At 44.5% G+C, this 25,230-nt stretch overlaps 1 protein-coding gene across 7 annotated transcripts in view; it reads right to left on the bottom strand.

Annotated features, from left to right (window-relative positions):
• dip2ca (disco-interacting protein 2 homolog Ca) overlaps positions 1-25,230 on the bottom strand; it is a 118,385-nt gene that overhangs the window by 4,331 nt on the left and 88,824 nt on the right. For 4 of the 7 annotated variants that reach the window (XM_062985900.1, XM_062985905.1, XM_062985902.1 and 1 more), the window contains 19 exons: positions 24,504-24,643; positions 24,109-24,245; positions 23,525-23,733; positions 23,292-23,406; positions 22,539-22,740; positions 19,738-19,847; positions 16,112-16,192; positions 15,891-16,014; positions 15,680-15,801; positions 14,959-15,070; positions 14,066-14,175; positions 11,748-11,878; positions 11,491-11,659; positions 10,591-10,761; positions 3,045-3,106; positions 2,249-2,306; positions 2,059-2,133; positions 1,793-1,967; positions 1,562-1,685 (listed from right to left, as the gene is read on the bottom strand). In XM_062985900.1, coding sequence (XP_062841970.1) covers positions 1,562-1,685; positions 1,793-1,967; positions 2,059-2,133; positions 2,249-2,306; positions 3,045-3,106; positions 10,591-10,761; positions 11,491-11,659; positions 11,748-11,878; positions 14,066-14,175; positions 14,959-15,070; positions 15,680-15,801; positions 15,891-16,014; positions 16,112-16,192; positions 19,738-19,847; positions 22,539-22,740; positions 23,292-23,406; positions 23,525-23,733; positions 24,109-24,245; positions 24,504-24,643 — 2,427 coding nt within the window. Of the gene's footprint in view, positions 1-1,561; positions 1,686-1,792; positions 1,968-2,058; positions 2,134-2,248; positions 2,307-3,044; positions 3,107-4,513; positions 4,541-10,590; positions 10,762-11,490; positions 11,660-11,747; positions 11,879-14,065; positions 14,176-14,958; positions 15,071-15,679; positions 15,802-15,890; positions 16,015-16,111; positions 16,193-19,737; positions 19,848-22,538; positions 22,741-23,291; positions 23,407-23,524; positions 23,734-24,108; positions 24,246-24,503; positions 24,644-25,230 lie in introns of all 7 variants that reach the window. The other 3 variants (XM_062985901.1, XM_062985903.1, XM_062985906.1) reach the window with 2 other exon arrangements.

Genomic DNA, 25,230 nt, shown 5'->3' with positions numbered 1-25,230 from the left:
GTCTGCATGGTCGTCATCCCAGAAGGAAGCTGACGCACAAGAAAGCCCGTAAACAGTTTGCTGAAGACAAGCAGTCCAAGAACATGGATTACTGGAATGCCCTGTGGTCTGACGAGACCAAGATAAACTTGTTTGGCTCAGATGGTGTCCAGCATGTGTGGCGGCGCCCTGGTGAGAAGTACCAAGACAACTGTATCTTGCCTACAGTCAAGCATGGTGGTGGTAGCATCATGGTCTTGGGCTGCATGAGTGTTGCTGGCACTGGGGAGCTGCAGTTCATTGAGGGAAACATGAATTCCAACATGTACTGTGACATTCTGAAACAGAGAATGATCCCCTCCCTTCGAAAACTCATGGCAGTTTTCCAACAGGATAACGACCCCAAACACAACCTCCAAGATGACAACCGCCTTGCTGAGGAAGCTGAAGGTAAAGGTGATGGACTAAACCCAATTGAGCACCTGTGGCGCATCCTCAAGTGGAAGGTGGAGGAGTTCAAGGTGTCTAACATCCACCAGCTCCGTGATGTCATCATGGAGGAGTGGAAGAGGATTCCAGTAGCAACCTGTGCAGCTCTGGTGAATTCCATGCCCAGGAGGGTTAAGGCAGTGCTGGATAATAATGGTGGTCACACAAAATATTGACACTTTGGGCACAATTTGGACATGTTCACTGTGGGGTGTACTCACTTATGTTGCAGCTATTTAGACATTAATGGCTGTGTGTTGAGTTATTTTCAGAAGACAGTAAATCTACACTGCTATACAAGTTGTACACTGACTACTCTAAGTTATATCCAAGTTTCATGTCTATAGTGTTGTCCCATGAAAAGCTATAATGAAATATCTGCAGAAATGTGAGGGGTGTACTCACTTTTGTGATACACTGTATACCTATACCTTCATATATACCTATACCTTCATATATATTTATACCTACATATATACCTATACCTTCATATAAATTTATACCTACATATATACCTATACCTTCATATATACCTATACCTAAATGTATATATATACTTATACCTACATATATATATATATACATATACACACACACATATATATACACACACACCTATACCAACATATATATATATATATATATATATATATATATACACACCTATACCCACATATACATATACAGTACATACACACACTTATACCTACATATATACCTATACCTTCATATATATTTATACCTACATATATACCTATACCTTCATATATATTTATACCTAAATATATACCTATACCTACATATATACCTATACCTTCATATGTATTTATACCTACATATATACCTATACCTTCATATGTATTTATACCTACATATATACCTATACCTACATATATACCTATACCTTCATATAAATTTATACCTACATATATACCTATACCTTCATATATATTTATACCTACATATATACCTATACCTTCATATATACCTATACCTAAATGTATATACTGTATATACCTGTGTGTATGTGTGATTTTTGAAAAACAGTTAACAGATATTTTGCTCAGTTGCCCGCCCCTTTGCTGGCACGTACCACTCCATGATGCTTTTGTGGGCGCGGATGACCGAGGTCTCGATGTCGATGGGGTGGTACCTCATTCCTCTGAGCTCCATGGCTTCATCCAGAGCTCCCACCACATACAGGGCATCATGCCTCTCTGCAAAGACATTACAAAACCTTCAACCACTCAAGCTTATTATTAAAATCCCTACTACAGATACCACGACATTAAATAATAAGAGCGTGGCGTGCTGGCAGGGTCACCTCCGCTGGCGTCTGTGAGCTCGGTCCGGCGCAGGAAGCCCAGGTAGCCGGTGCGCGCCCACACCGTCTGGGTGTCGCCGAAACTCAGGTGCGAGTTGAAGTGGTCGGACTGCAGGGCCTCGTCTCCGTACACGGTGAAGTAGCCGCTGCCGTTGTGATTGCTGTGGACCCAGATCTAAACCACCAAAAAAATAAAACACTCTGTATACAACATTGTTTCAAGTGAACGTACACAAATATTAATGTTAGGTTCATTAGGAACACACCTCTCCTAGATGTGAATCTCCCAAAGGACCTTTGGTTTCTGGATTGGCAATGATGATCCGTACTCCAGGTAAAATCTAAACATTATACGGAATATTTTGTTACATTTTAGGTTTGTTAGGACACAACTGTCCTAATGATCGAACACCAAGACAGTCTTGTAATATTTCTTTAGTTAGGATGCTGAAATACCTTTCCAGACTCCATGAGGGGCAAGCTGTGTGGAGATCCTCGCTCTACTAGCCGGACCCTGGAGACAAAAAAAGCATTAATAACCAATTAACAGATAATCATACACAGACACGTATGTACCTGGCATGTTAGAGAACCTTCCAGTAATGGTTCATACCATCTAGTTAAATACAAACTTTTATTTTGATGCTTTTAATATTTAGATTTAAAATGATTATACCGAAGAAGCTCGATTTAATGGATTAATAGATCCGTAAAATGTTTTTTTTTCCCCATGATAAACAGTAAAATAAACAACGTAAAAACCATAACTAAGCATAAAACACCGAGAAAAAGGCGAGAATGAAGTGAACCTCCTGACAAAACAAAGCCCATCACTCAATGTAAACAGAGAGACGTGCTGCATCTAGCGAACAATTACTGAACCACTGGTCTTGATTTGCTTCTCACGGGAATTTTAAGACATTCGGTTTTCCATATTTTGTCCGGTAAATCCGATATCAGTTAAATAGAGGTCCGTTAAATCGTGGTTCCTCTGTATGTATATTTTTTGTGCTTGGGTGGCACAGCGGTTTAATCCGCCAGCCTGCCACTGCAGAGCCCAGACATTAGAAGGTGAGCTTGTCAGTGAGCTCTCGGTCCCAAGCCCGGATAAAATAAGGAGGTTTGCATTCGGTATGCAGGCTGGAACGATCGCTCTGATGGTGACCCCTAAAAACTACAGTATGTGCACTTGAGTATTTTTAAGGTACAGAGCTTAGTTAAGGTAGTGTCGGTTCCCCCCTCCACTGGTTACCTGTCATGTCTGAGGGCCCTCATGTCCACGTACACAGTAGTTGGGTCTGGTCCAGAGGTGCCCTGGAATTCATGGAGAAGGTGTTAATCAGAGTGCACTTTAAACTACTGTACATAAGACAAGGAGGTTAAATAATGAAATAACAATCAGTTATATTAAAAAAATATACCAATACGATTATAAAGGGGGAAAACAGAAGAGAACAGAAAACCCAAATTTAAGAGGAAAAGCGTAATCTAATACTACTTGTACTAGAGCGTAGGGTTGCCACCCGTCCTGGTTTTGTCCTTTTCATCGGTATGACAGCGTCCAGGTTTTTTGTCAAACATGGGTGACAACCCTACCAGTGGAGTCAAGACCAGAACAGAGAGAATTGCTAGACGCTTTTGGAAAGACAGACCAGATCTGCTACGTTCCTTAGTAAACTCCCAATTTTTTTCACTTATTTCACTAAAACACGTGTAAATTCTTACTAAAAATAAGTGCAACTTAGAAATCAAATCATTAACCTGTGAGATTTTCGCATGCAATTAAAAAAATTGAACCTTCGTTCATTCAACTAGGGCAGAACCCCACTCAAAAATGCCCACTCAGAGTGAATGAAACATGCAGCTCTAGATTCATTAAAGCCAGCATGAATAAGCACAAGCTGTGTCCTAATACGTACTGATTTAATCCTCTTCTTATAATAGGAACTGGAATTAGGGCTTATTTAAAAAAGCAAACAGCAAATCCATTTAAAAGCAGTCCTTATTTCTACCAAATAGAAAAAGAAAATAAGATAAAATATAACACTTTGTTGATCCCGAAGGAAATTGCAGTATATAATAGTATATACAGTAGTATAGTATATAATAGTATACTATACAGTATATTGCAGAATAGAAAGCCTTTACTTGTCATTTATACATATACAGGTGTACAGTACAACTACACCTGGGGTCAGCCATTGTACAGCACCCCTGGAGCCGAGAGGGTTAAGGGCCTTGCTCAAGGGCCCAACAGTGGCTGCATGGCAGAGCTAGGATTCAAACCCTCAACTTTCAGATTGAAAGCCCAAAGCTCTACCCACTAGGCTACCATTGTCCCAATACAAGTGACTTAATGACAATATAATCAATCAATAGTAAGGTGTCATATCTTCACCTAACTTGCACGTCTTTGGACTGTAGGAGAACATGCAAACTCCTCACAGAAAGGACCCAAACCCTGGACCTTCTCGTTGTGAGGCAACCCACCAAGCCACCGTATCTAATTTAATGACACACTGCAGTCTTCATGCCAGTCAGACGTTGCTCATAGAGGTAGAGATTAGGTTCGATATTCCTTTCAAAGCATCCACACCAGAGCGCAAGGCACGACGCACGGGGCATCTCATAACAGGGCAAAGACACCCGGCCAAGCTAAAGCTACGGTACAACCCACACCACACCCGGCACGGGGGCGAGGGAGCATGAGGGCTTCCCTACCTGATCAAGCTTCCCGAGCCCGTGAGGCTACAGCGACCAGTGACGAGACAAACAGAGGGATCCAGAGAGGGTGAAGGAAAGAGAGATCGGGGAGGGGACACGGGTGGTGGGTTCGACAGAAAGAAAAATTCAACGTAAGAAAATGATCGGTGGGTAAAACAAATGAGTGGAAAAGAAAATCAAAACAACATGTAAAAGCAACAAAATGACAGACTGAAGGATTGTAATGACAAGTGCATCTGTAACTGTAATTTAAATTAAATACATTATGTGGCCTAAAGTATTTGGACACCTGACCATGAGCTTGCTGGCCAACTCATTTAAAAAATATATATTAAAATAAAATGACCCATGTGATCTTTTTAGCTAGAACAGCCAATCTTTTGAAAAGGCTTCCTACAACACTTCGAAGTATGTCTGTGGGAATTTGTGCCCATTCAATCAAAGGAGCATTTATATGGCTGGAAAGCCTCAATTGATGTTTCAGTTCGTTCCAAAGCTGTTCACAGTGTGGCTGAGGTCAGGGCTCTTTAAAGCGAGCTATTCTTCATGTCTTTATTATAGTGACAGCTTGGAACAGAAAAGGGCCTTCCCTAAACTGTTGGTGCAAAGTTGGAAGCTTATAATTTCGTTATGTGACTGATTTGTTACACCTGTTGTAGCTGCAACATGTACATTTACTTAGAAGGGGTGTTCTAATAGTTTTGTTGAATGCTCTTTTGAACGAACAGGCACAAATTCCCACAGACATGTTCTTCAGGATTAATAAAGCATCTATCTATCTATCTATCTGTCTGTCTGTCTGTCTGTCTGTCTGTGTAATAGATATGCGAGGTGAATAATAACAATAACAACAATAAAGTTGACTTTTATCTTGCTTTTAATGCAAATTATTCATCTGCACAAGGTTTGGATCCACTGTGCAGAATAGGAATGTGTGTGTTACTGTGCTTGTGTAACATCAGTGTACAGCAGGGCTTCTCAAAGCCAGGGTCACAACCCAAAAAAAAATGGGTCGCAGTGGAAAACAATAATAAATAATTAAATAAACCTGTACATGAACACCCCCTTGTGGAGGCTTTATGTTGCATCTAGTATAGACAGGGTAAGATGCTCATCATGCTTAGATGCATCATCAAATAGCTAAATCTGAATGAATTTATGACCTTTAAGTGTATTATTTGTAATACATACATTATTGTAAGTAGCTGCTATCAGTAGGGTTGTAGATAAATTCGGATGTTTAAAGCTCAGATTTCTTGTTTCTGGTGCTTTATTTTCTCACAACGTTACATCATGGCGTATCACCACAAAGTGGCCAACTTACACCACATAGTTGTGTTTGCTGGGCGAATACACTTGTCATTTTTTTTTATTTATTTTCTATTCCCAATTTTTCTCCCCCAATCTAGTCGTGTCCAGTTACCCAGATCCGACTTTTTTACCCTCCAACCCTGAACAACAGCCAATCGTTGTTCAGTCGGAAAGGCAGAGCTGAGATTCGATACGATGTATTCGAAACCCCAACTCCGGTGCGCTAGCTTACTTTACCGCATAAATTTTTAATAGTGACCAAATATGTGTGTCCTTGTTACTTTAAAATAAAAATAGATGCTATTCTGTTTACATTTATAAGCACAACGTCGAAAGAAAAGAGCTCTCATTTACCAAGACACAAGCACGCTGAATAAGAGCCTCACTACGCATGCGCACATACATTTGTACGTTGGTATTGATAATATCGATATTTGGATCGATCCGCCCACCGCTACTAGCGTTTGTAACGATTGTTCTGATCATGTGTCTCCTCACACGATATGAATAAAACACATCAAGCGTTTATACTAACTAAATACGAGCTCTTTTAAACCAAATAATCGAGCAGAGTGCCAGAAATCCCGAAAATATCTCGCCTATGTGAACGTGAACAGCCTCAGTAACACTGCTCACGTTCCGCTATCTAAACTCCTTCCGTTTCCTTTTCCTAAAACGTTCAGCTTTCTACCTCTTTTTAATAAATATCTAAATAAATATACATATAATAAAAATACCTCTCGGGAAAACCCGACAGCATACCGACCCAGTCAGTAAATATCAAAGACTGAACACTAGTTCGTTGTGAACGCGCATTAATATAGTACTGAGACCAGGTGATGCGCATAATCACTGATGAGCGCGGTGGATTGTGGAAAATGTAGTTATTATAAACTACAGCGCGCTGCTTGGTGCTTTCTATCTATCTATCTATCTATCTATCTATCTATCTATCTATCTATCTATCTATCTATATATCTGTCTGTCTGTCTGTCTGTCTGTCTGTCTGTCTATCTATCTATCTATATGTATATCTATATATCTGTCTGTCTGTCTAACTGTCTATCTATCTATCTATCTATCTATCTATCTATATGTATATCTATATGTCTGTCTATCTGTCTAACTGTCTATCTATCTATCTATCTATCTATCTATATGTATATCTATATATCTATATATCTGTCTATCTATCTATCTATCTATCTATCTATCTATCTATCTATCTATCTATCTATCTATCTGTCTGTCTGTCTATCTGTCTGTCTATCTATCTATCTGTATTTCTGTCTATCTATCTATATGTATATCTATATATCTGTCTGTCTGTCTATCTGTCTGTCTGTCTATCTATATGTATGTATATCTATCTATCTATCTATCTATCTATCTATCTATCTATCTATCTATCTGTCTATCTGTATATCTATCTATCTGTCTGTCTATCTATCTATCTGTCGGTCGGTCTGTCTGTCTGTATATCTATCTATCTGTCTATCTATCTATCTATATGTATATCTATATATCTGTCTGTCTGTCTATCTGTCTGTCTGTCTATCTGTCTGTCTATCTATATGTACAGTGTATCACAAAAGTGAGTACACCCCTCACATTTCTGCAGATATTTAAGTATATCTTTTCATGGGACAACACTGACAAAATGACACTTTGACACAATGAAAAGTAGTCTGTGTGCAGCTTATATAACAGTGTAAATTTATTCTTCCCTCAAAATAACTCAATATACAGCCATTAATGTCTAAACCACCGGCAACAAAAGTGAGTACACCCCTTAGTGAAAGTTCCTGAAGTGTCAATATTTTGTGTGGCCACCATTATTTCCCAGAACTGCCTTAACTCTCCTGGGCATGGAGTTTACCAGAGCTTCACAGGTTGCCACTGGAATGCTTTTCCACTCCTCCATGACGACATCACGGAGCTGGCGGATATTCGAGACTTTGCACTCCTCCACCTTCCGCTTGAGGATGCCCCAAAGATGTTCGATTGGGTTTAGGTCTGGAGACATGCTTGGCCAGTCCATCACCTTTACCCTCAGCCTCTTCAATAAAGCAGTGGTCGTCTTAGAGGTGTGTTTGGGGTCATTATCATGCTGGAACACTGCCCTGCGACCCAGTTTCCGGAGGGAGGGGATCATGCTCTGCTTCAGTATTTCACAGTACATATTGGAGTTCATGTGTCCCTCAATGAAATGTAACTCCCCAACACCTGCTGCACTCATGCAGCCCCAGACCATGGCATTCCCACCACCATGCTTGACTGTAGGCATGACACACTTATCTTTGTACTCCTCACCTGATTGCCGCCACACATGCTTGAGACCATCTGAACCAAACAAATTAATCTTGGTCTCATCAGACCATAGGACATGGTTCCAGTAATCCATGTCTTCAGCAAACTGTTTGCGGGCTTTCTTGTGTAGAGACTTCAAAAGAGGCTTCCTTCTGGGGTGACAGCCATGCAGACCAATTTGATGTAGTGTGCGGCGTATGGTCTGAGCACTGACAGGCTGACCCCCCACCTTTTCAATCTCTGCAGCAATGCTGACAGCACTCCTGCGCCTATCTTTCAAAGACAGCAGTTGGATGTGACGCTGAGCACGTGCACTCAGCTTCTTTGGACGACCAACGCGAGGTCTGTTCTGAGTGGACCCTGCTCTTTTAAAACGCTGGATGATCTTGGCCACTGTGCTGCAGCTCAGTTTCAGGGTGTTGGCAATCTTCTTGTAGCCTTGGCCATCTTCATGTAGCGCAACAATTCGTCTTTTAAGATCCTCAGAGAGTTCTTTGCCATGAGGTGCCATGTTGGAACTTTCAGTGACCAGTATGAGAGAGTGTGAGAGCTGTACTACTAAATTGAACACACCTGCTCCCTATGCACACCTGAGACCTAGTAACACTAACAAATCACATGACATTTTGGAGGGAAAATGACAAGCAGTGCTCAATTTGGACATTTAGGGGTGTAGTCTCTTAGGGGTGTACTCACTTTTGTTGCCGGTGGTTTAGACATTAATGGCTGTATATTGAGTTATTTTGAGGGAAGAATAAATTTACACTGTTATATAAGCTGCACACAGACTACTTTTCATTGTGTCAAAGTGTCATTTTTTCAATGTTGTCCCATGAAAAGATATACTTAAATATCTGCAGAAATGTGAGGGGTGTACTCACTTTTGTGATACACTGTATATCTATCTATCTATCTATCTATCTATCTATCTATCTATCTATCTATCTATCTATCTATCTATCTGTATATCTATCTATCTGTCTGTCTATCTATCTGTCGGTCGGTCTGTCTATATGTATATCTATATATCTGTCTGTCTGTCTGTCTATCTATCTATCTATCTATCTATCTATCTATCTATCTATCTGTATGTCTGTCTATCTATCTATATGTATATCTATATATCTGTCTGTCTGTCTAACTGTCTATCTATCTATATGTATATCTATCTATCTATCTATCTATCTATCTATCTATCTATCTATCTATCTATCTCTCTCTGTCTGTCTGTCTGTCTGTCTGTCTGTGTCTGTCTGTCTGTCTGTATATCTATCTATCTGTCTATCTATCTATCTGTCTGTCTATCTATCTATATATCTATCTATCTATCTGTGTATCTATCTATCTATCTATCTATCTATCTATCTATCTATCTGTCAGTCTGTCTGTATATCTATCTGTCTGTCTGTCTATCTATCTATGTATATCTATATATCTATCTATCTGTATATCTATCTGTCTGTCTGTCTATCTATCTGTCTGTCTGTCTGTATATCTATCTATCTGTCTATCTATCTATCTATCTATCTATATATCTGTGTATCTGTATATCTATCTATCTGTCTGTCTGTCTATCTATCTGTCTGTCTATCTATCTATATGTATATCTTTATATCTGTCTATCTGTCTGTCTGTCTGTCTATCTATCTATATGTATATCTATATATCTGTCTGTCTGTCTAACTGTATATCTATCTATCTTGTCTGTCTGTCTGTCTGTATATCTATCTGTCTGTCTATCTATCTGTCTGTCTATCTGTATATCTATCTGTCTGTCTGTCTATCTATCTGTCTGTCTATCTGTATATCTATCTGTCTGTCTGTCTGTCTATCTGTCTGTCTGTCTATCTGTCTGTCTGTCTATCTATCTATATGTATATCTATATATCTATCTATCTGTCTATCTGTATATCTATCTATCTGTCTGTCTGTCTATCTATCTATCTGTCTGTCTGTCTATCCATCTATCGGCTCAGTGGGTAGCACTGTCACCTCACAGCAAGAAGGTCCTGGGTTCCATTCCCAGGTGTATCGGCATACTTTCTGTGTGGAGTTTGCATGTTCTCCCCGTGTCTGCGTGGGTTTCCTCCGGGAGCTCCGGTTTCCTCCCACAGTCCAAAAACATGCAAGTGTGGTGAAATAAAGATACAAAATTGTCCATGACTGTGTCTGATATTAAACTTGTAAACCGATGAATCTTGGGTAACGAATAACGACCGTTCCTGTCATGAATGGAACCAAAGTGTAAAACATGACGTTAAAATCCTAATAAATCTATCTATAGGTATACTTTTAAAAGTGTTCACTGAGTGTGTGTGTGTGTGTGTGTGTGTGTGTAGTGTTTCATTACAAATCATACGTATAAATCATGAAATTTTCATTTGTAAAACATTTGTAATGTCGTCATAAGAAAAAATATATATTAATACATTAAATGTGTATGTGGCACCGACCTGCAGGCAGATGGCAAGATTCACTCTGCAGCCGAAAGACGTGCTGACCGCACGCGGGTGAAGGCCCAGGTCCTTAAACAGCTTTGAGAAGGACTGAGTGAGAGCTATCCGCGGCCTCTCCTCCGCTACCACCACGCACGTCCTGACACGAGACAGGTCCAAGCCACGAGACTGCACACACACACACACACACACACACACACACACACACACACACAATAGCACAACGTTTTTTTCCAGAGTCGTCAGAAATCCTGCCGTGTTCTGCTGCCCATCCGGCGTGTTAATGAACTGCACACCGGTGCTTTAAACTGCACTTAGTGCTCAATCAGAGCGAATAAAGCACATTTTACAAGACAGACTCGCCAGAAGGCCCAGGCAGCATTTTCTCTTCCGCTGGCCCTGCTGAGCCAGTAATTACACACACGTCCGAGCGCGGTGCAGCCGAGCTCTTCACCAGCACCGGAACCTTCGGTGGAACTGGCTCGCTAGTACAGACGGCGGTTAGAAGTGTGGCTAATAAGACGCTCTCAGCAGTAATTAAGTGCCCCTCATTTATTAAGGCTTAGCAATGCTAATTAAGGCTTATGAAACAACAGAGGCAGCGACAGTCCTACATCACTGTATCAACAGTGTGACATTAAACGTTGGGTTGATGGTGGTTACTCATAGTTTATGTGTTAAATGCAGCAAATATGATGCTAATATGATGCTAAATCATTATGACCAAAGGACCAGGCTGAAGCATCTCAGAAACAACAGTGGTTGTTACCTACCGGAGGTCCTAGCTAAACAGGAGGGGGGGGGGACCCAGAAAAGCCTGGTGGCGTGAGGATCACACATTTTTATTCGTGCCATCATAACAAACACGCAGAAGATTAATAATATTTCATGCTGTACCTTGAGCGACTCCGTCTGCAGGCCCAGACCCTTGGTGCACAGCTCCATGACGGAGTAGGAACAGAAGGTGTCTCTGACGCGGAACTGACTCACGGCCAGCAGCCAGAGCGCTGGATTCACTTCCAGCTCCGACGGAGGGATCAGGATGGACTGGTGCCCTGAGTACACACTTTACACAGGACGGAGAAAACACACACTCAGTACGACACGCAGACCCAGCAGGACGACAGAGCTCAAAAATCGCCGCTCCTTCTCACCTGCAGAGGCACCAGAGGACGAAGCCCAGGCCGCAGTACGGGTCCAGACAGATGGCCACCTCACGCGAGGGGTAGAGCTCGCACTGGAGCTTGATTGAGCGGCAGAAGGCACTGGTGGCAGAGTGAGACATCTGGAACGAGAAGACGGATGATAAATAGGTAGGGGTGAGGATTCATGTTCGCACTTAATTCACTAATGTGACAGCGGTACAGTTCCAGCCCCAGGAAATCGGGGATTCATTCTTAGGGGTGATACACAGGCCATAAATGTCATTTTTCTGCTTTGCTGACTCCAAATCGGATGTAATGGCTGGAATTACGTGCGGAAAATCAAATCTGATACATTAACAGTGAGGAAAATGAGCATCATTTGGTGCACCATCAAGACCTGATGATCTATGACCAGTATAATAAATATGGGACGTCTGTGTACCAGTAGTAGGTTTGTGCTGAACTCATGCACACAGAGTTTCTTTTGTGTTTTCTGGGCACACGTCCTGGGCAGGGCTTCATCTGGAGTTTGCAATCTCAGCCCCAGCGACGGTTTAACCACCTTTGATCGGGAGTCCGAGAGAGCCTGACTGGATTTGCGTTCTGGGTCAGAGGGATGATGTGTCTGGCAGAGCAGTGCTGGAGTGCCCGAGTTTGTGTTTGGAAACGAACAGTTGGCACCAAGATGCTACCAGAAGCATTGTTGTTTTAAATACTAAGAATGGCCTGTAGATGGCACACTATAGTCGTATCTAAAAATCACTCACTCACTGTCTTAACCACTTAACCAAATAGGGGGGGGGGGGGTTGGCAGTCCAACGCAGAGCACACACACACACACACATACACACACCCATTCACCTACAGGGCAATTCAGTCTCCATTTAACCTGACTGCATGTTTTTGGACTGTGGGAGGAAACCGGAGGTCCCGGAGGAAACCCAATCAGACACGGGAAGAACATGCAAACTCCGCACAGAAAGGACCCGGACCGCCCCGTATGGAGATCGAACCCAGGACCAGCTTGCTGTGAGGCGACAGTGCTACCCACTTGCCCGTATCTAAAAATGAGATCGTTATTTTTACAATTATATTTGGGGATGAGGTGGGGAGGTTGCAAGGGTTTTTTTTACAGGAAGAACGGCATGTGACCCCACCTCTTCAGTGATTTCCAATCCTGGTTGGCACCCTTTGTATACATAATATGTGCATATGCATATGTCTGAAGGAAGCACGTGCTAGCCTCGCTTTATCCAAAACTTGCTGTTGCAGTAAATTACATGTAAACTACATGCAACAGACAGATTGGCACATGGCCAGAGTTTACATGTAGCACTGAAACCAGCGTAATAACTCTGACTGACTGGTATAAAGATTTACTGATGACTTCACGCCAGCCGTCGATGTCGAGCAATTTATTTTCTCTTGTTCTGCAGCAGCGGGACAGAAGTACAAACACCAAGGTAGGACAAGGAACAGGAAAGGACAGTCATTGAGGGATCCATTAGAATTTGAGCACAATAAAAATAGTGCCTGCAAGTAAAACCTACCGACTACACATAGTGCAGGGCCGAGGTTTAGCAATTATAATTTACCAATTATTATTATTTTATTCAATTTAAGCATTTGTCCTTTTTCTCTTAATCTAGTCATATCCAATTACCCAGTTGTATCTCCTCTACTGCTGCAGACCCCGACCCTGACCTCCTTCGCACGAAGTACCCAACCGCTTTTTTTCACCTGCATGATTCGGACTCGCATAAGGATCGGTATCGGGTATGGAGAGTCTCGCACTGCTCTCCATTATTCACCGTCTCTGTGCAGGCGCCATGGACCAGCCAGAAGAAATGAGGAATCCCTTTGGCCTGTCCTCCCTCAGACACAGGCAATCGTGTCTACGTGGGCACCCGGTCACCCGATAACAGAGCTGATATTCTAATAATAATAATAATATTATCAGTTGTTAATATAGTAGCCATGCTTAAAAATATATCAGTGACGATACGTTTTCTGCTCTTCATATTACTCCAGTTTACTCATCACGAGGTGTGAAAAACACGAGCTCATGGAAGCTTTGTTCCAGCACAGATGATGGGCAGCAGCGGGGGGTCTCGGTGGGCACTATTAGTCATGGTTTTTTTTCATTCACAGCTATTTTTTCCACTGTGAAACACCTTCATGCCCTTAGAACTAATATAACATTTGACCGGCTTTGGTCCGGCTACCAAAACACCTACTGCAGGAAAGCTTGGCTGCTTTTCAGGGGAAAATAAACAGTATGTTTGACAGTGTGCTTTGGAATGGGATTTGGTGTGTGTGTGAGGTACCTTTACTCCTGCTAGCATCCCTGTGGTGGACACGCTGAAGTCCAGGTAGGCCAGAGTGTCCGGGTTGGACGGCTTGTATAGTTGAGGCGGCTTTTTCTTTGGCAGATCGTCTGCGGGGTAATTAGAAAACATTTAGCCAAGATTACTGCTGCCGTGCATTTACCGGCAATTTTCTCCTAATTTAGTCGTTTCCAATTCCCCTATTTTAATTGTCTTACCGCTGTTATGGAAAAATGATAGATAATTAGATTTTTATGCTTAATATTACCTAATTGTTAGTAATATGATGTTTTGTGCATTAAATCCTCAGTTATATTGTGCTTGAGGTGTGACTGGGAGTCTAAAATACAGAGATAAGCAGTTAAGCTGTTGTAAAATGTTGTAAGCAGATATGAAACAACAGTTAGCACAGAATGGATGTTTCAAAGTCCGACACCCAAGTGTTAAAACAGTCATGTATTAGAGAAATATAAAAGGAGGCCCACAGTTCTGTCTGTGGTTCTTCAGCTCACATGCTGCTGTAGGAACCCACAACTGTGTTTTAATAAATCCTCCGCATACACCACCGCCGCGCTGGCCAGGCAGAGCAAAGCCCATCATGCATCCTTTCCGACATGCGTGCAGCTGCCGACCGCTTCTTTTCACCTGCCAGTGGTGGGTTTTTTCAGAGAGACGTATCGCATACAAGGGACGTTGTAGCCTAGTGGTTAAGGTACCGAACTAGTAATCAGAAGGTCACTGGTTCACGCCCCACCACTGCCAGGTTGCTGCAGTTGGGCCCTTAAGCAAGGCACTTAACCCTCAATAGCTTAGACTGTATACTGTCACAGTACTGAATAATAAAGTGTATCTGACGTCCATCCATCCATTTATCCATCCATCTATCCGCTCACCTGTGTCCAGGACGGGAGGCCACATCCTGACATCCACTGCGGCGGACGCTTCTTTAGACTTCAGCAGCTTGCTAATGACCTGCGTGGTCATCATACAGGCCGACCGACTCACCTGTACACAAACCGACAAGAACCAAGCTCACAAAAGTGTGCACACACATATGGGGACTGTGTGAAAACCTAGTGATCTCTCTACATAGACGCATTTTATGTCATACTACGCTCCTGAGAAAAGGGCGTGTCTAAATTCTTAGATACCTTAAAATGCTGCCTACTGAGGCGCCTTAATTCTGAGTGATAATCTGACTGATTAATGAGGGAGCATCAGATGCCATCCAAATAATGCGTCTAAATAATCTGCCTTATGAGTTCGATGTTTTATTAGAATCCTCACTACGTAGGCTGCCTAGGTAGGGATTAGGCAGCAAGGCAGCTCAGTAGGTTTTCAGACACACCCATACACATAAGCACAAATACATTATGAGAAAAGAGGAACCAGGGAGGTATTGGGAGGGCAGTTGTAGTCTAGCAATTAAGGTGCTGGACTAGTAATCAAAAGGTCGCTGGTTCAAGCCCCACCACTGCAAGGTTGTCACTGCTGGGCCCTTGAGCAAGGCCCTTAACCCTCAATTGCTTAGACAGTATACTGTCACAGTACTGTAGGTCGTTTTGAATAAAAAGCGTCTGCTACTGCTGGATGGTGTGTTTTTGATTCACCCACCTCTACGATCATCTTCACAGTGGGCAGCGTGGTGGCGATGTTCTGTGGGTGCGGCGGGCGCACGGTAATGGGCACACAGCCGGCGTACAGGCACCCGTAAAAGGCCGCGACCAGATCTATTCCTAAAGGGCGACGTACACAAATAACAAATCACTCGGCTTCAGATGGATGCACTGACGTACAGAAGGACCAAACCCTTCCGAATTCTTACCGGGCGGATAAACCAACGCCACGTGAGCTCCGTCCTGCAGGTGCCCTCGCTCCATCAGCATGGTTGCAATCTTCTCAGCCCGTTTATGCAGCTGCAGACACGTCAGTGAGCTCAGGACCGCCCCCTACAGACACACACGTACACACAATGCGCCGCTCGTATTCCCTAGTTACAGGATTAAAAGAGAATGAAGTGACTGGCGGTTGTGTGTGAGGTCTTACCCGTGAGCTGAGCAGGGTGAAGAGCACGTGGTCCGGCGTGGTCTGCGCTCGCCACTGCAGAACCTCGGACAGGAACAGGAACTGCGGGAAAAAGGGACGCGCTCTGTTTATTATTACGCCTGCAGTCATGTTAGTGATTCTGTTAGTATTTTTTGCATGTTAAGAAGATAACTATCAACCTTACGGGTAACACCTTTTTCATTTCTTCTCCTTACAGACAGTAAGTGGAGGCAGGAATTGAATCCAGGCTGGGTGGAACCCATCAGCTGTGCCACCATGCTGCGTTGTTATTAAACACTATTGTTATGCCTTAGTCTTATTCTTATTCTTATTATTATTACACCCGTTTTTTTTTGTTTGTTTATGCATTTTCTCCCTTTTTCTCCTTTTTAGGGCGTCAAATTGCCCGATTGCGTCACGCTTCCTCTCCACCAATGCCGATCCTCGCTCTGATTGAGGAGAACGAAGCTAACCCACGCCCCCTCCGACACGTGGGCAGCATACCGTATGCATCTTATCACCTGCACTTTGACGAGTGCAGTGCAGCTCAGCGTTGTGTACGGAGAGACACACCCTGACAGCACTTTTCTCATCTCTGTGCAGGCGAAATCAGTGAGCCAGCAGAGGTCGTAATTGCACCAGTCATGAGAGAGAGACCCCATCCGGGAAACGTTGTTCATGTGGCCGCACAGCCTAGCCGGCAGGCAGAGCTGGGATTCGATACGATGTATTCGAGATCCCAGCTCTGGTGTTCTAGCGTGTGTTTTTACCGCTGCGCCACCTGAGCGGCATTACACCCGTTTTTGTCTGGCTTTCCATGTCCTCAATTTTTGAGAAATCGCCGCCGTTCCAACTTTAAATCGTTTGGCCCATTTATCGTCAGCTTTTGGATACGTGCGCCCGTTTACCCACCATACCCGTTAAAATTTTTTGCCCCATTCACTTCTTCACATTCTTTTTTAAATTTTCGGATATCAACGCCGTTCCAACTCAAAATCGTCCGTCCTGTTGGTGACATCGCCACTTGAATAAATTTTTTTGGATACACACACCCGCTCACCCGCCATGCCACGCCCATTTTATTGCCCCATTCACTTCCACTCATTTTTTTCCAGCTGTTCCAACTCTAAATCGTCCGACCCCTTGATGACACAGCAAAACAAAAACTGGATATGCACACTCGCTCACCCGCCACGCCTGTTTTATACCCATTTTTTGCCCTATTTACTTCCATTAATTTTGTGGAATTTCGAGATATCGACGCTGTTCCAACTCTAAATCGCCCGACCCGTTGATGACACTGCGACTTGTGTACGTAAAATTTTTGGATGCACGCGGCCACTCACCCACCACGCCCATTTTGCCGAGCTGCAACCACACTTACATGTTCTGCAGTAAATATTAGAAACTGTTACTGGCAGTATAGGGTGGCTCGGTGGGTAGAACTGTCGCGTCACAGCAAGAAGGTCCTGGGTTCGATTCCCAGATGGAGAGGTCTGGGTCTTTATGGTGTGGAGTTTGCATGTTCTCCACGTGTCTGCTCTGGTTTCCTCCCACAGTCCAAAGACGTGCAGTCAGATTCATTGGATCGACTATATTCGCCCTAGGTGTGAATGTGTGTGTGTTTGCCCTGTTATGGACTAGTGACCTGTCCCAGGGACAGTGAATCTGACCCACCGCAACCTTGACCAGGATAAAGCGGTAGTAAGAAAAAGCTGTAGCTTTTACGTCGGCATTACGTCAGGCGTGGAAGCTGCTTAGTTGTTAGATGTTACTTCATCACTTACAGGCCTGTTATTGCAAGGCAGGGTTAGTGGCCACTTAACACCCAAGAAAAATCCCACTCACTCACACACACACTCACACACACCCACCCAAATGGGGCCTGATTTTCATGGACATGAATGGAATGGTTGAAGAGACAGCAGAGCTCATGCACTGTGTATAAAAATAAATATAGTACAGAGGAATATGAGGGTGGTATTCGGTCGCCCCGGTGACACGTTAATGAAGCTCTTGTCGTCTCATACCAGCGCAGGACGAACGGCGGGCGACGCGCTGGGTGACGTGCCAGGAAACAAAAGCATGCAGGACCAAGTGGCTGATGACTGGTCGGGCACTTGCACACCGATAAGCTGCACGATTAGCTAATCGGTGTGAATGCAGGATAAGTGAGTGATACCGAGGCAGAGATACGAGTGAGCCTGGGTGCCAGGATGCCAGGGTGGCAGGGTGCGCGTGCAGACAGCAGGCATGCCGGTGCAGGAACGGACTCAATGACCGACAGCAAAGCAAAAGCAGAAAAATCACAAAGCGCCAGCGCCGAGCTCCGGGCGAAGCGTAATTACCTCGATGCCCATTCTGCGCCGTGTTTTCCCGAAAATGTCAGCCGAGGAGGATCTCTTCCAACCGGTTTACAAAAGCGTGACATTTGAGATGGAAGGAAAGCATTTGAGATCCATTAACATGAAAAGCGCTGATCCGAGCTAAGATTGTTCTGGCGTGAGCATGTGTGTGTGTGTGTATGTGTGTGTGTGCGGGATATTAAAACGCCGGCCGGGCCGCTCAGATCTAATGGAGCTTTTAGAGCCGCCGTTCTTTCCCCTGTTCTCCTCAGGCTCCGTTTATGACAGCCGCTGATCGCTCAGATAAATACAGAGTTCGGATCAAACGGATCAGAGTAAAAGCTGGAGGATGAAAAAGGACTGCGGCGATGCAGGAGCGATACGGCGGCCGCGGTCGGACGTGGTCATCAGTCTGATGGGCGGATTCGTTTATCTTCGTGACGCCACCTGACGGACGCCACGTTCGATCAAAATCAGAAATGCTGACGAGACAATATGACGGTCCAATAATAACGATACCTGGCGTAATCATACACTATAGGGACAAAAGCACCTTTCATGAGAAGGCTTCTCTTAAGACTTTGAAGTATGTCTGTGGGAATTTGTGCCTTTTCAGTCAAAGAGCATTTGGACACCCACTCTAATTTTTAATTCAGGTGCTAACAGGTGTAATAAATCAAATATATAAATAAATGATATGCTTCCAATGGTCAGGCACAAATTCCCACAGACATACTTCCAAGCCTTGTGAGAAGCCTTCTTAGAAGATTTCCGTTCTATAGTTGATTTGTTACACCTGTTAGCAACTGTTGTAGCTGCAACATAGAAATAAAAAAAAAATAGAAAGGATGTTCTAATTGTTATGTTGAATGCTTTTCTGAACAGGCACAAATTCCCACAGACATGCTTCAAAGTCTTGTGAGAAGCCTTCTAGCTGAAAAGAGTAAAAAAAGTTTTTTTTTCAAATGTCCAATGAGCTCACGATCAGGTGTCCAAATACTTTTGGCCATATAGTGTTGTCTCTCTCTCTCTCTCTCTCTCTCTCATATATATATATATATATATATATATATATATGCAAGTACTGGGGTCCCACTATCACTAGGGTTTAGGCTTCGAATCCCCTGGTCAAGCACTTACATCAAGACATGATCAGCTGAGTCTGTGCGAGCTGAAGCGCCAGGATAATGCGATAATAACACAAAAAGATCTCAAAAACAAGGATGAGGGATGAAGGAACGGATGGATGAAAATCAAGGCCCCATGGTGCCACACACACACCTTTCTTGCCTGGTCATTGTCTTCGATCTGTCCCAGGTCTCTGCCGCTGGCCTGCGCGATCCTCTTCCCCGACACCAGGTTCCCCACCATGACCGAAGCCGGTCCGATCTCTGCACGACACAATCATCCGGTCAGTTCATAAGTTTATGTGCACATATTAAACAAATACACACGAAAACCTGCACGTCTACATGAAAATGTGTCACTGGAGTGAAGCTGGTGAGTATATATATACATACTTACCATATAGAAGCACTTTGTAGTTCTACAATTACTGACAGTAGTCCATCTGTTTCTCTACATACCTTTTTAACCTGCTTTCACCCTGTTCGTCAATGGTCAGGACCCCCACAGGACCACCACAGAGCAGGTATTATTTAGGTAGTGGATCATTCTCAGCACTGCACTGACACTGACATGGTGGTGGTGTGTTAGTGTGTGTTGTGCTGGTATGGATGGAGGTTTTAAATACCCTGTCCACTCACTGTCCACTCTATTAGACACTCCTACCTAGTCGGTCCACCTTGTAGATGTAAAGTCAGAGACGATCGCTCATCTATTGCTGCTGTTTGACTTGGTCATCTTCTAGACCTTCATCAGTGGTCAGAGGATGCTGCACACAGGGCGCTGTTGGCTGGATATTTTTGGTTGGTGGACGATTCTCAGTCCAGCAGTGACAGTGAGGTGTTTAAAAACTCCAGCAGCGCTGCTGTGTCTGATCCACTCATACCAGCACAACACACACTAACACACCACCACCATGTCAGTGTCCTGTGGGGGTCCTGACCATTGAAGAACAGCATGAAAGGGGGCTAACAAAGCATGCAGAGAAACAGATGGACTACAGTCAGTAATTGTAGAACTACAAAGTGCTTCTATATGGTAAGTTGAGCTGATAAAATGGACAGTGAGTGTAGAAACAAGAAGGTGGTCATAATGTTATGACTGATCGGTGTGTATGTATATATACAGTGTATCACAAAAGTGAGTACACCCCTCACATTTCTGTATTATTTCATTATATCTTTTCATGGGACAACACTATAGAAATAAAACTTGGATATAACTTAGAGTAGTCAGTGTACAGCTTGTATAGCAGTGTAGATTTACTGTCTTCTGAAAATAACTCAACACACAGCCATTAATGTCTAAATGGCTGGCAACATAAGTGAGTACACCCCACAGTGAACATGTCCAAATTGTGCCTAAAGTGTCAATATTTTGTGTGACCACCATTATTATCCAGCACTGCCTTAACCCTCCTGGGCATGGAATTCACCAGAGCTGCACAGGTTGCTACTGGAATCCTCTTCCACTCCTCCATGATGACATCACGGAGCTGGTGGATGTTAGACACCTTGAACTCCTCCACCTTCCACTTGAGGATGCGCCACAGGTGCTCAATTGGGTTTAGTCCATCACCTTTACCTTCAGCTTCCTCAGCAAGGCAGTTGTCATCTTGGAGGTTGTGTTTGGGGTCGTTATCCTGTTGGAAAACTGCCATGAGGCCCAGTTTTCGAAGGGAGGGGATCATGCTCTGTTTCAGAATGTCACAGTACATGTTGGAATTCATGTTTCCCTCAATGAACTGCAGCTCCCCAGTGCCAGCAACACTCATGCAGCCCAAGACCATGATGCTACCACCACCATGCTTGACTGTAGGCAAGATACAGTTGTCTTGGTACTTCTCACCAGGGCGCCGCCACACATGCTGGACACCATCTGAGCCAAACGAGTTTATCTTGGTCTCGTCAGACCACAGGGCATTCCAGTAATCCATGTTCTTGGACTGCTTGTCTTCAGCAAACTGTTTGCTGGCTTTCTTGTGCGTCAGCTTCCTTCTGGGATGACGACCATGCAGACCGAGTTGATGCAGTGTGCGGCGTATGGTCTGAGCACTGACAGGCTGACCTCCCACGTCTTCAACCTCTGCAGCAATGCTGGCAGCACTCATGTGTCTATTTTTTAAAGCCAACCTCTGGATATGACGCCGAACACGTGGACTCAACTTCTTTGGTCGACCCTGGCGAAGCCTGTTCCGAGTGGAACCTGTCCTGGAAAACCACTGTATGACCTTGGCCACCATGCTGTAGCTCAGTTTCAGGGTGTTAGCAATCTTCTTATAGCCCAGGCCATCTTTGTGTAGAGCAACAATTCTATTTCTCACATCCTCAGAGAGTTCTTTGCCATGAGGTGCCATGTTGAATATCCAGTGGCCAGTATGAGAGAATTGTACCCAAAACACCAAATTTAACAGCCCTGCTCTCCATTTACACCTGGGACCTTGACACATGACACCAGGGAGGGACAACGACACATTTGGGCACAATTTGGACATGTTCACTGTGGGGTGTACTCACTTATGTTGCCAGCTATTTAGACATTAATGGCTGTGTGTTGAGTTATTTTCAGAAGACAGTAAATCTACACTGCTATACAAGCTGTACACTGACTACTCTAAGTTATATCCAAGTTTCATGTCTATAGTGTTGTCCCATGAAAAGATATAATGAAATATTTGCAGAAATGTGAGGGGTGTACTCACTTTCGTGATACACTGTATATACACACATCTTTCTGTCTCTGAGACCCACTGGCAACCACATGCAAATCCTCCAACGTTCCTCCTTCCCAAACACAAATTACCCAATTTGAATTGTGCCTCTGCACCCACCCCCACACACCACCCTCCATACACGCTCAGCATCCCAAACCGCTCTGAATTATCACCTGGCAGGGAAGTGTGTGTGCGTGCGTGTGTGCGTGCGTGTGTGGGGGGTGACCTTGCTACAGTCACGGACCTGGCTGCTTCTGCCGGGGTTTTGGCAGGTTGGTGACGCAGGTGTGAGGACACATGAGCACGTTGCAGGGGTGAAGCGAGCCCTCCAGGAACAGCTGCTTGGTCTCCGACAGGTGGATGCCGCCCAGGGGCGTCTTGGGGAGGGTGTTGGCGGGAACCAGGGCCAGGCAGAACACCCCCACGTTGTGGATGCTGTCGATCGCCTGCGGGAGGAGAGACGCGTCAGACGGAGGGGTCTAAAAATAACCGGGCTGGGAAGGGAGCACCGCCCGCGGTGAGCAAAGCGGACCCGCCGCGGCGCGTGACCTTCACCGGGGCGGAGTGACACCGGAATAAAGGTGGATGGAGATTTAAAAATGCTACATTTATTTATTAGGATTTGAATGTCATGTTTTACACACTGGTTACCCATGATTCATCAGTTCAAGTTCAATGTCAAACACAGTCATAGACAATTTTGTATCTCAGTATCAGTTAGACTGTGGGAGGAAACCGGAGCTCCCGGAGGAAACCAACACAGACACGAGGAGAACATGCAAACCAGTCCACACAGCTCCACCTGGGAATCGAACCCAGGACCTTCTTGCTGTGAGGCAACAGTGCCACACTCCAGCTGTATCTTAAGCTCTAATTGAATCTGGAGAGGGGATGGAGGGGGTGAGGGGGCGTTACTCAGGTGGGGTGAGGGGGCATAACATGACATAACAGACATCCAATCGGCTGTGTGTCTGTGGGAGGGTGCGAGTGCGGGTACCTGCAGCACCCGGCTCATCCACTGGAAGCTGTCCTCCTCGGTGGAGTCCGGCCTCTGCTCGGCCACCACCACAATGCGCTCGTCGTGCAGCACGGTCACGGAGAACACGGCTATCCTGCAGAAACACGGGTCACGCATGAATAGATCCTAATCTTAACTGGATCTTTTAATAATGTTATGGACAGTATGCAGGGAAATCCTTAAATCCTTAAAATCATCCAGGCCTCACTGACCTGCCCCGGTACACAAACTTCATGGGCTCCACGGCAAGCGCGGTGGCGACGATGTCGTCAGCATTGTGTCTCCTGCCGCTGACCACCATGAGCCCGTCCATCTTCCCGGCGATGAAGACCAGGCCCCCGGGCCCGACGAAGCCCAGCAGGCCCGTCCGTGTGAACGGGTACTCGCTGATCGGAGCTCCCGAGTTGCTCATTGGGAAAACCTGAGCACACGAAAACACAGAGAGGATCGCTTATGGTGTATTTATGCATTTTACCCCCTTTTCCTCCCAATTTAGGGTAGCTGATCCGCTGCTGGGGACCCCAAGGAGGGTGCGTATTCGCCTGACACACCGTACGGAGAGCCACGCCCGGATCTCTGCGCTCCTACACTTTCTGTACAGGCACCCTGGTCAACCAAGGTCCTTACACAGCCCCACCCCTTGGTCCTGTCTTTCCCACCCAGCAGACCGGAGGCCCATTTTGTCTGCTGCCGACGTTAGAGGGCGCCCAGCCGACCTATAGCAGAGCCGAGATTCGAACCCAAGAGCAGGTAAGGTACAAATCTGAACCCGCTGAGTGCAGAACTGCAGACAAACCTCAAAGGTGTTCTTGGTCATGCCCGCGAGGCCGTAGTACGACGTCCCGGTGGCCACGGAGCACACGCACACCTCCCCGATCTCGTCGGTCCGGCACAGCTGAGGAACCCCCTCCGGTTTCACCACGCACATCAAAGCTGGAGAGGAGCCAAAAACACACTTCATGAACCCGCTAGTCACAGCGTACAGAGGCATTTTATGTCATCCTACACTCCTGAGAAGAGGGCATGTCTAAATTCTTAGATACCATAAAATGCTCTTACTTATTTATCAATATCATCATTCTCTAGATTAGACTTGACACTAAAGATTACACAAAACAGACGCGTCTGGCAACCCAAACGATCAAAATAACAAACACAGTTTTTTTGTTTAAGGTGTTTTTACCAGCGTACCTCCAGGCATGACCGTTCCCACGTCCTGTACGGTTAGGACGGCCAGACGTTCCTCCGTGTCCACTCTGATGACGCCATGGCTCAGACCCTGCATGGACAAAACGCCTCGACCCGGCGGCTGGTTACTGTCGTCTGTGGGTCTGCAACAGAGCACAACAACAAACCTGTATGAGGACCATCAGGGACCAACACTGTTAAGCTTGTGCTGTTGCCTCAGAGCAGGAAGGGCCTGGGGTCGATTCCTTTCTGTGTGGAGTTTGCATGTTCTCCATGTGTCCGCATGGGTTTCGTCCCACAAGTCCATAGATGCGCAGACAGGGCAACTGGAGCTACTACAATTTGCCCACAGTGTGTGTGTGTCTGCACTGTAATTAACTAGCGACCTGTCCGGGTGTTTCCTGCCTTTCCCAGTGAATCAGACCCAACGCAGCGACCCTGACCAGAGTTGTGGTAAAAGAGACAATGAATGAATGTCAGAATATTTAAATCTGATTATTTCAGAGTGGTAGTGCAGCGGTTAAGGTACTGGACTGGTAATCCGAAGGTTGCTGGTTCAAGCCCTAATAACACCAAGTTGTCACTGTAATTCAATTATATTATAATATATAATTAAATTATTATTAAGAAAATAATAATAATAATAATCTTCATCATAATTATTTAACCACTAATAATAATAATAATAATAATAATTGTAATAATAATAATAATAATAATAATAACTGTA

The sequence above is a fragment of the Trichomycterus rosablanca genome, chromosome 23 (assembly GCF_030014385.1).
Source record: "Trichomycterus rosablanca isolate fTriRos1 chromosome 23, fTriRos1.hap1, whole genome shotgun sequence".
Lineage (NCBI taxonomy): Eukaryota > Metazoa > Chordata > Actinopteri > Siluriformes > Trichomycteridae > Trichomycterus > Trichomycterus rosablanca.
The sequence above is the reverse complement of the archived record's forward strand: the minus strand, read 5'-3'. Positions and strand labels throughout refer to the sequence as shown.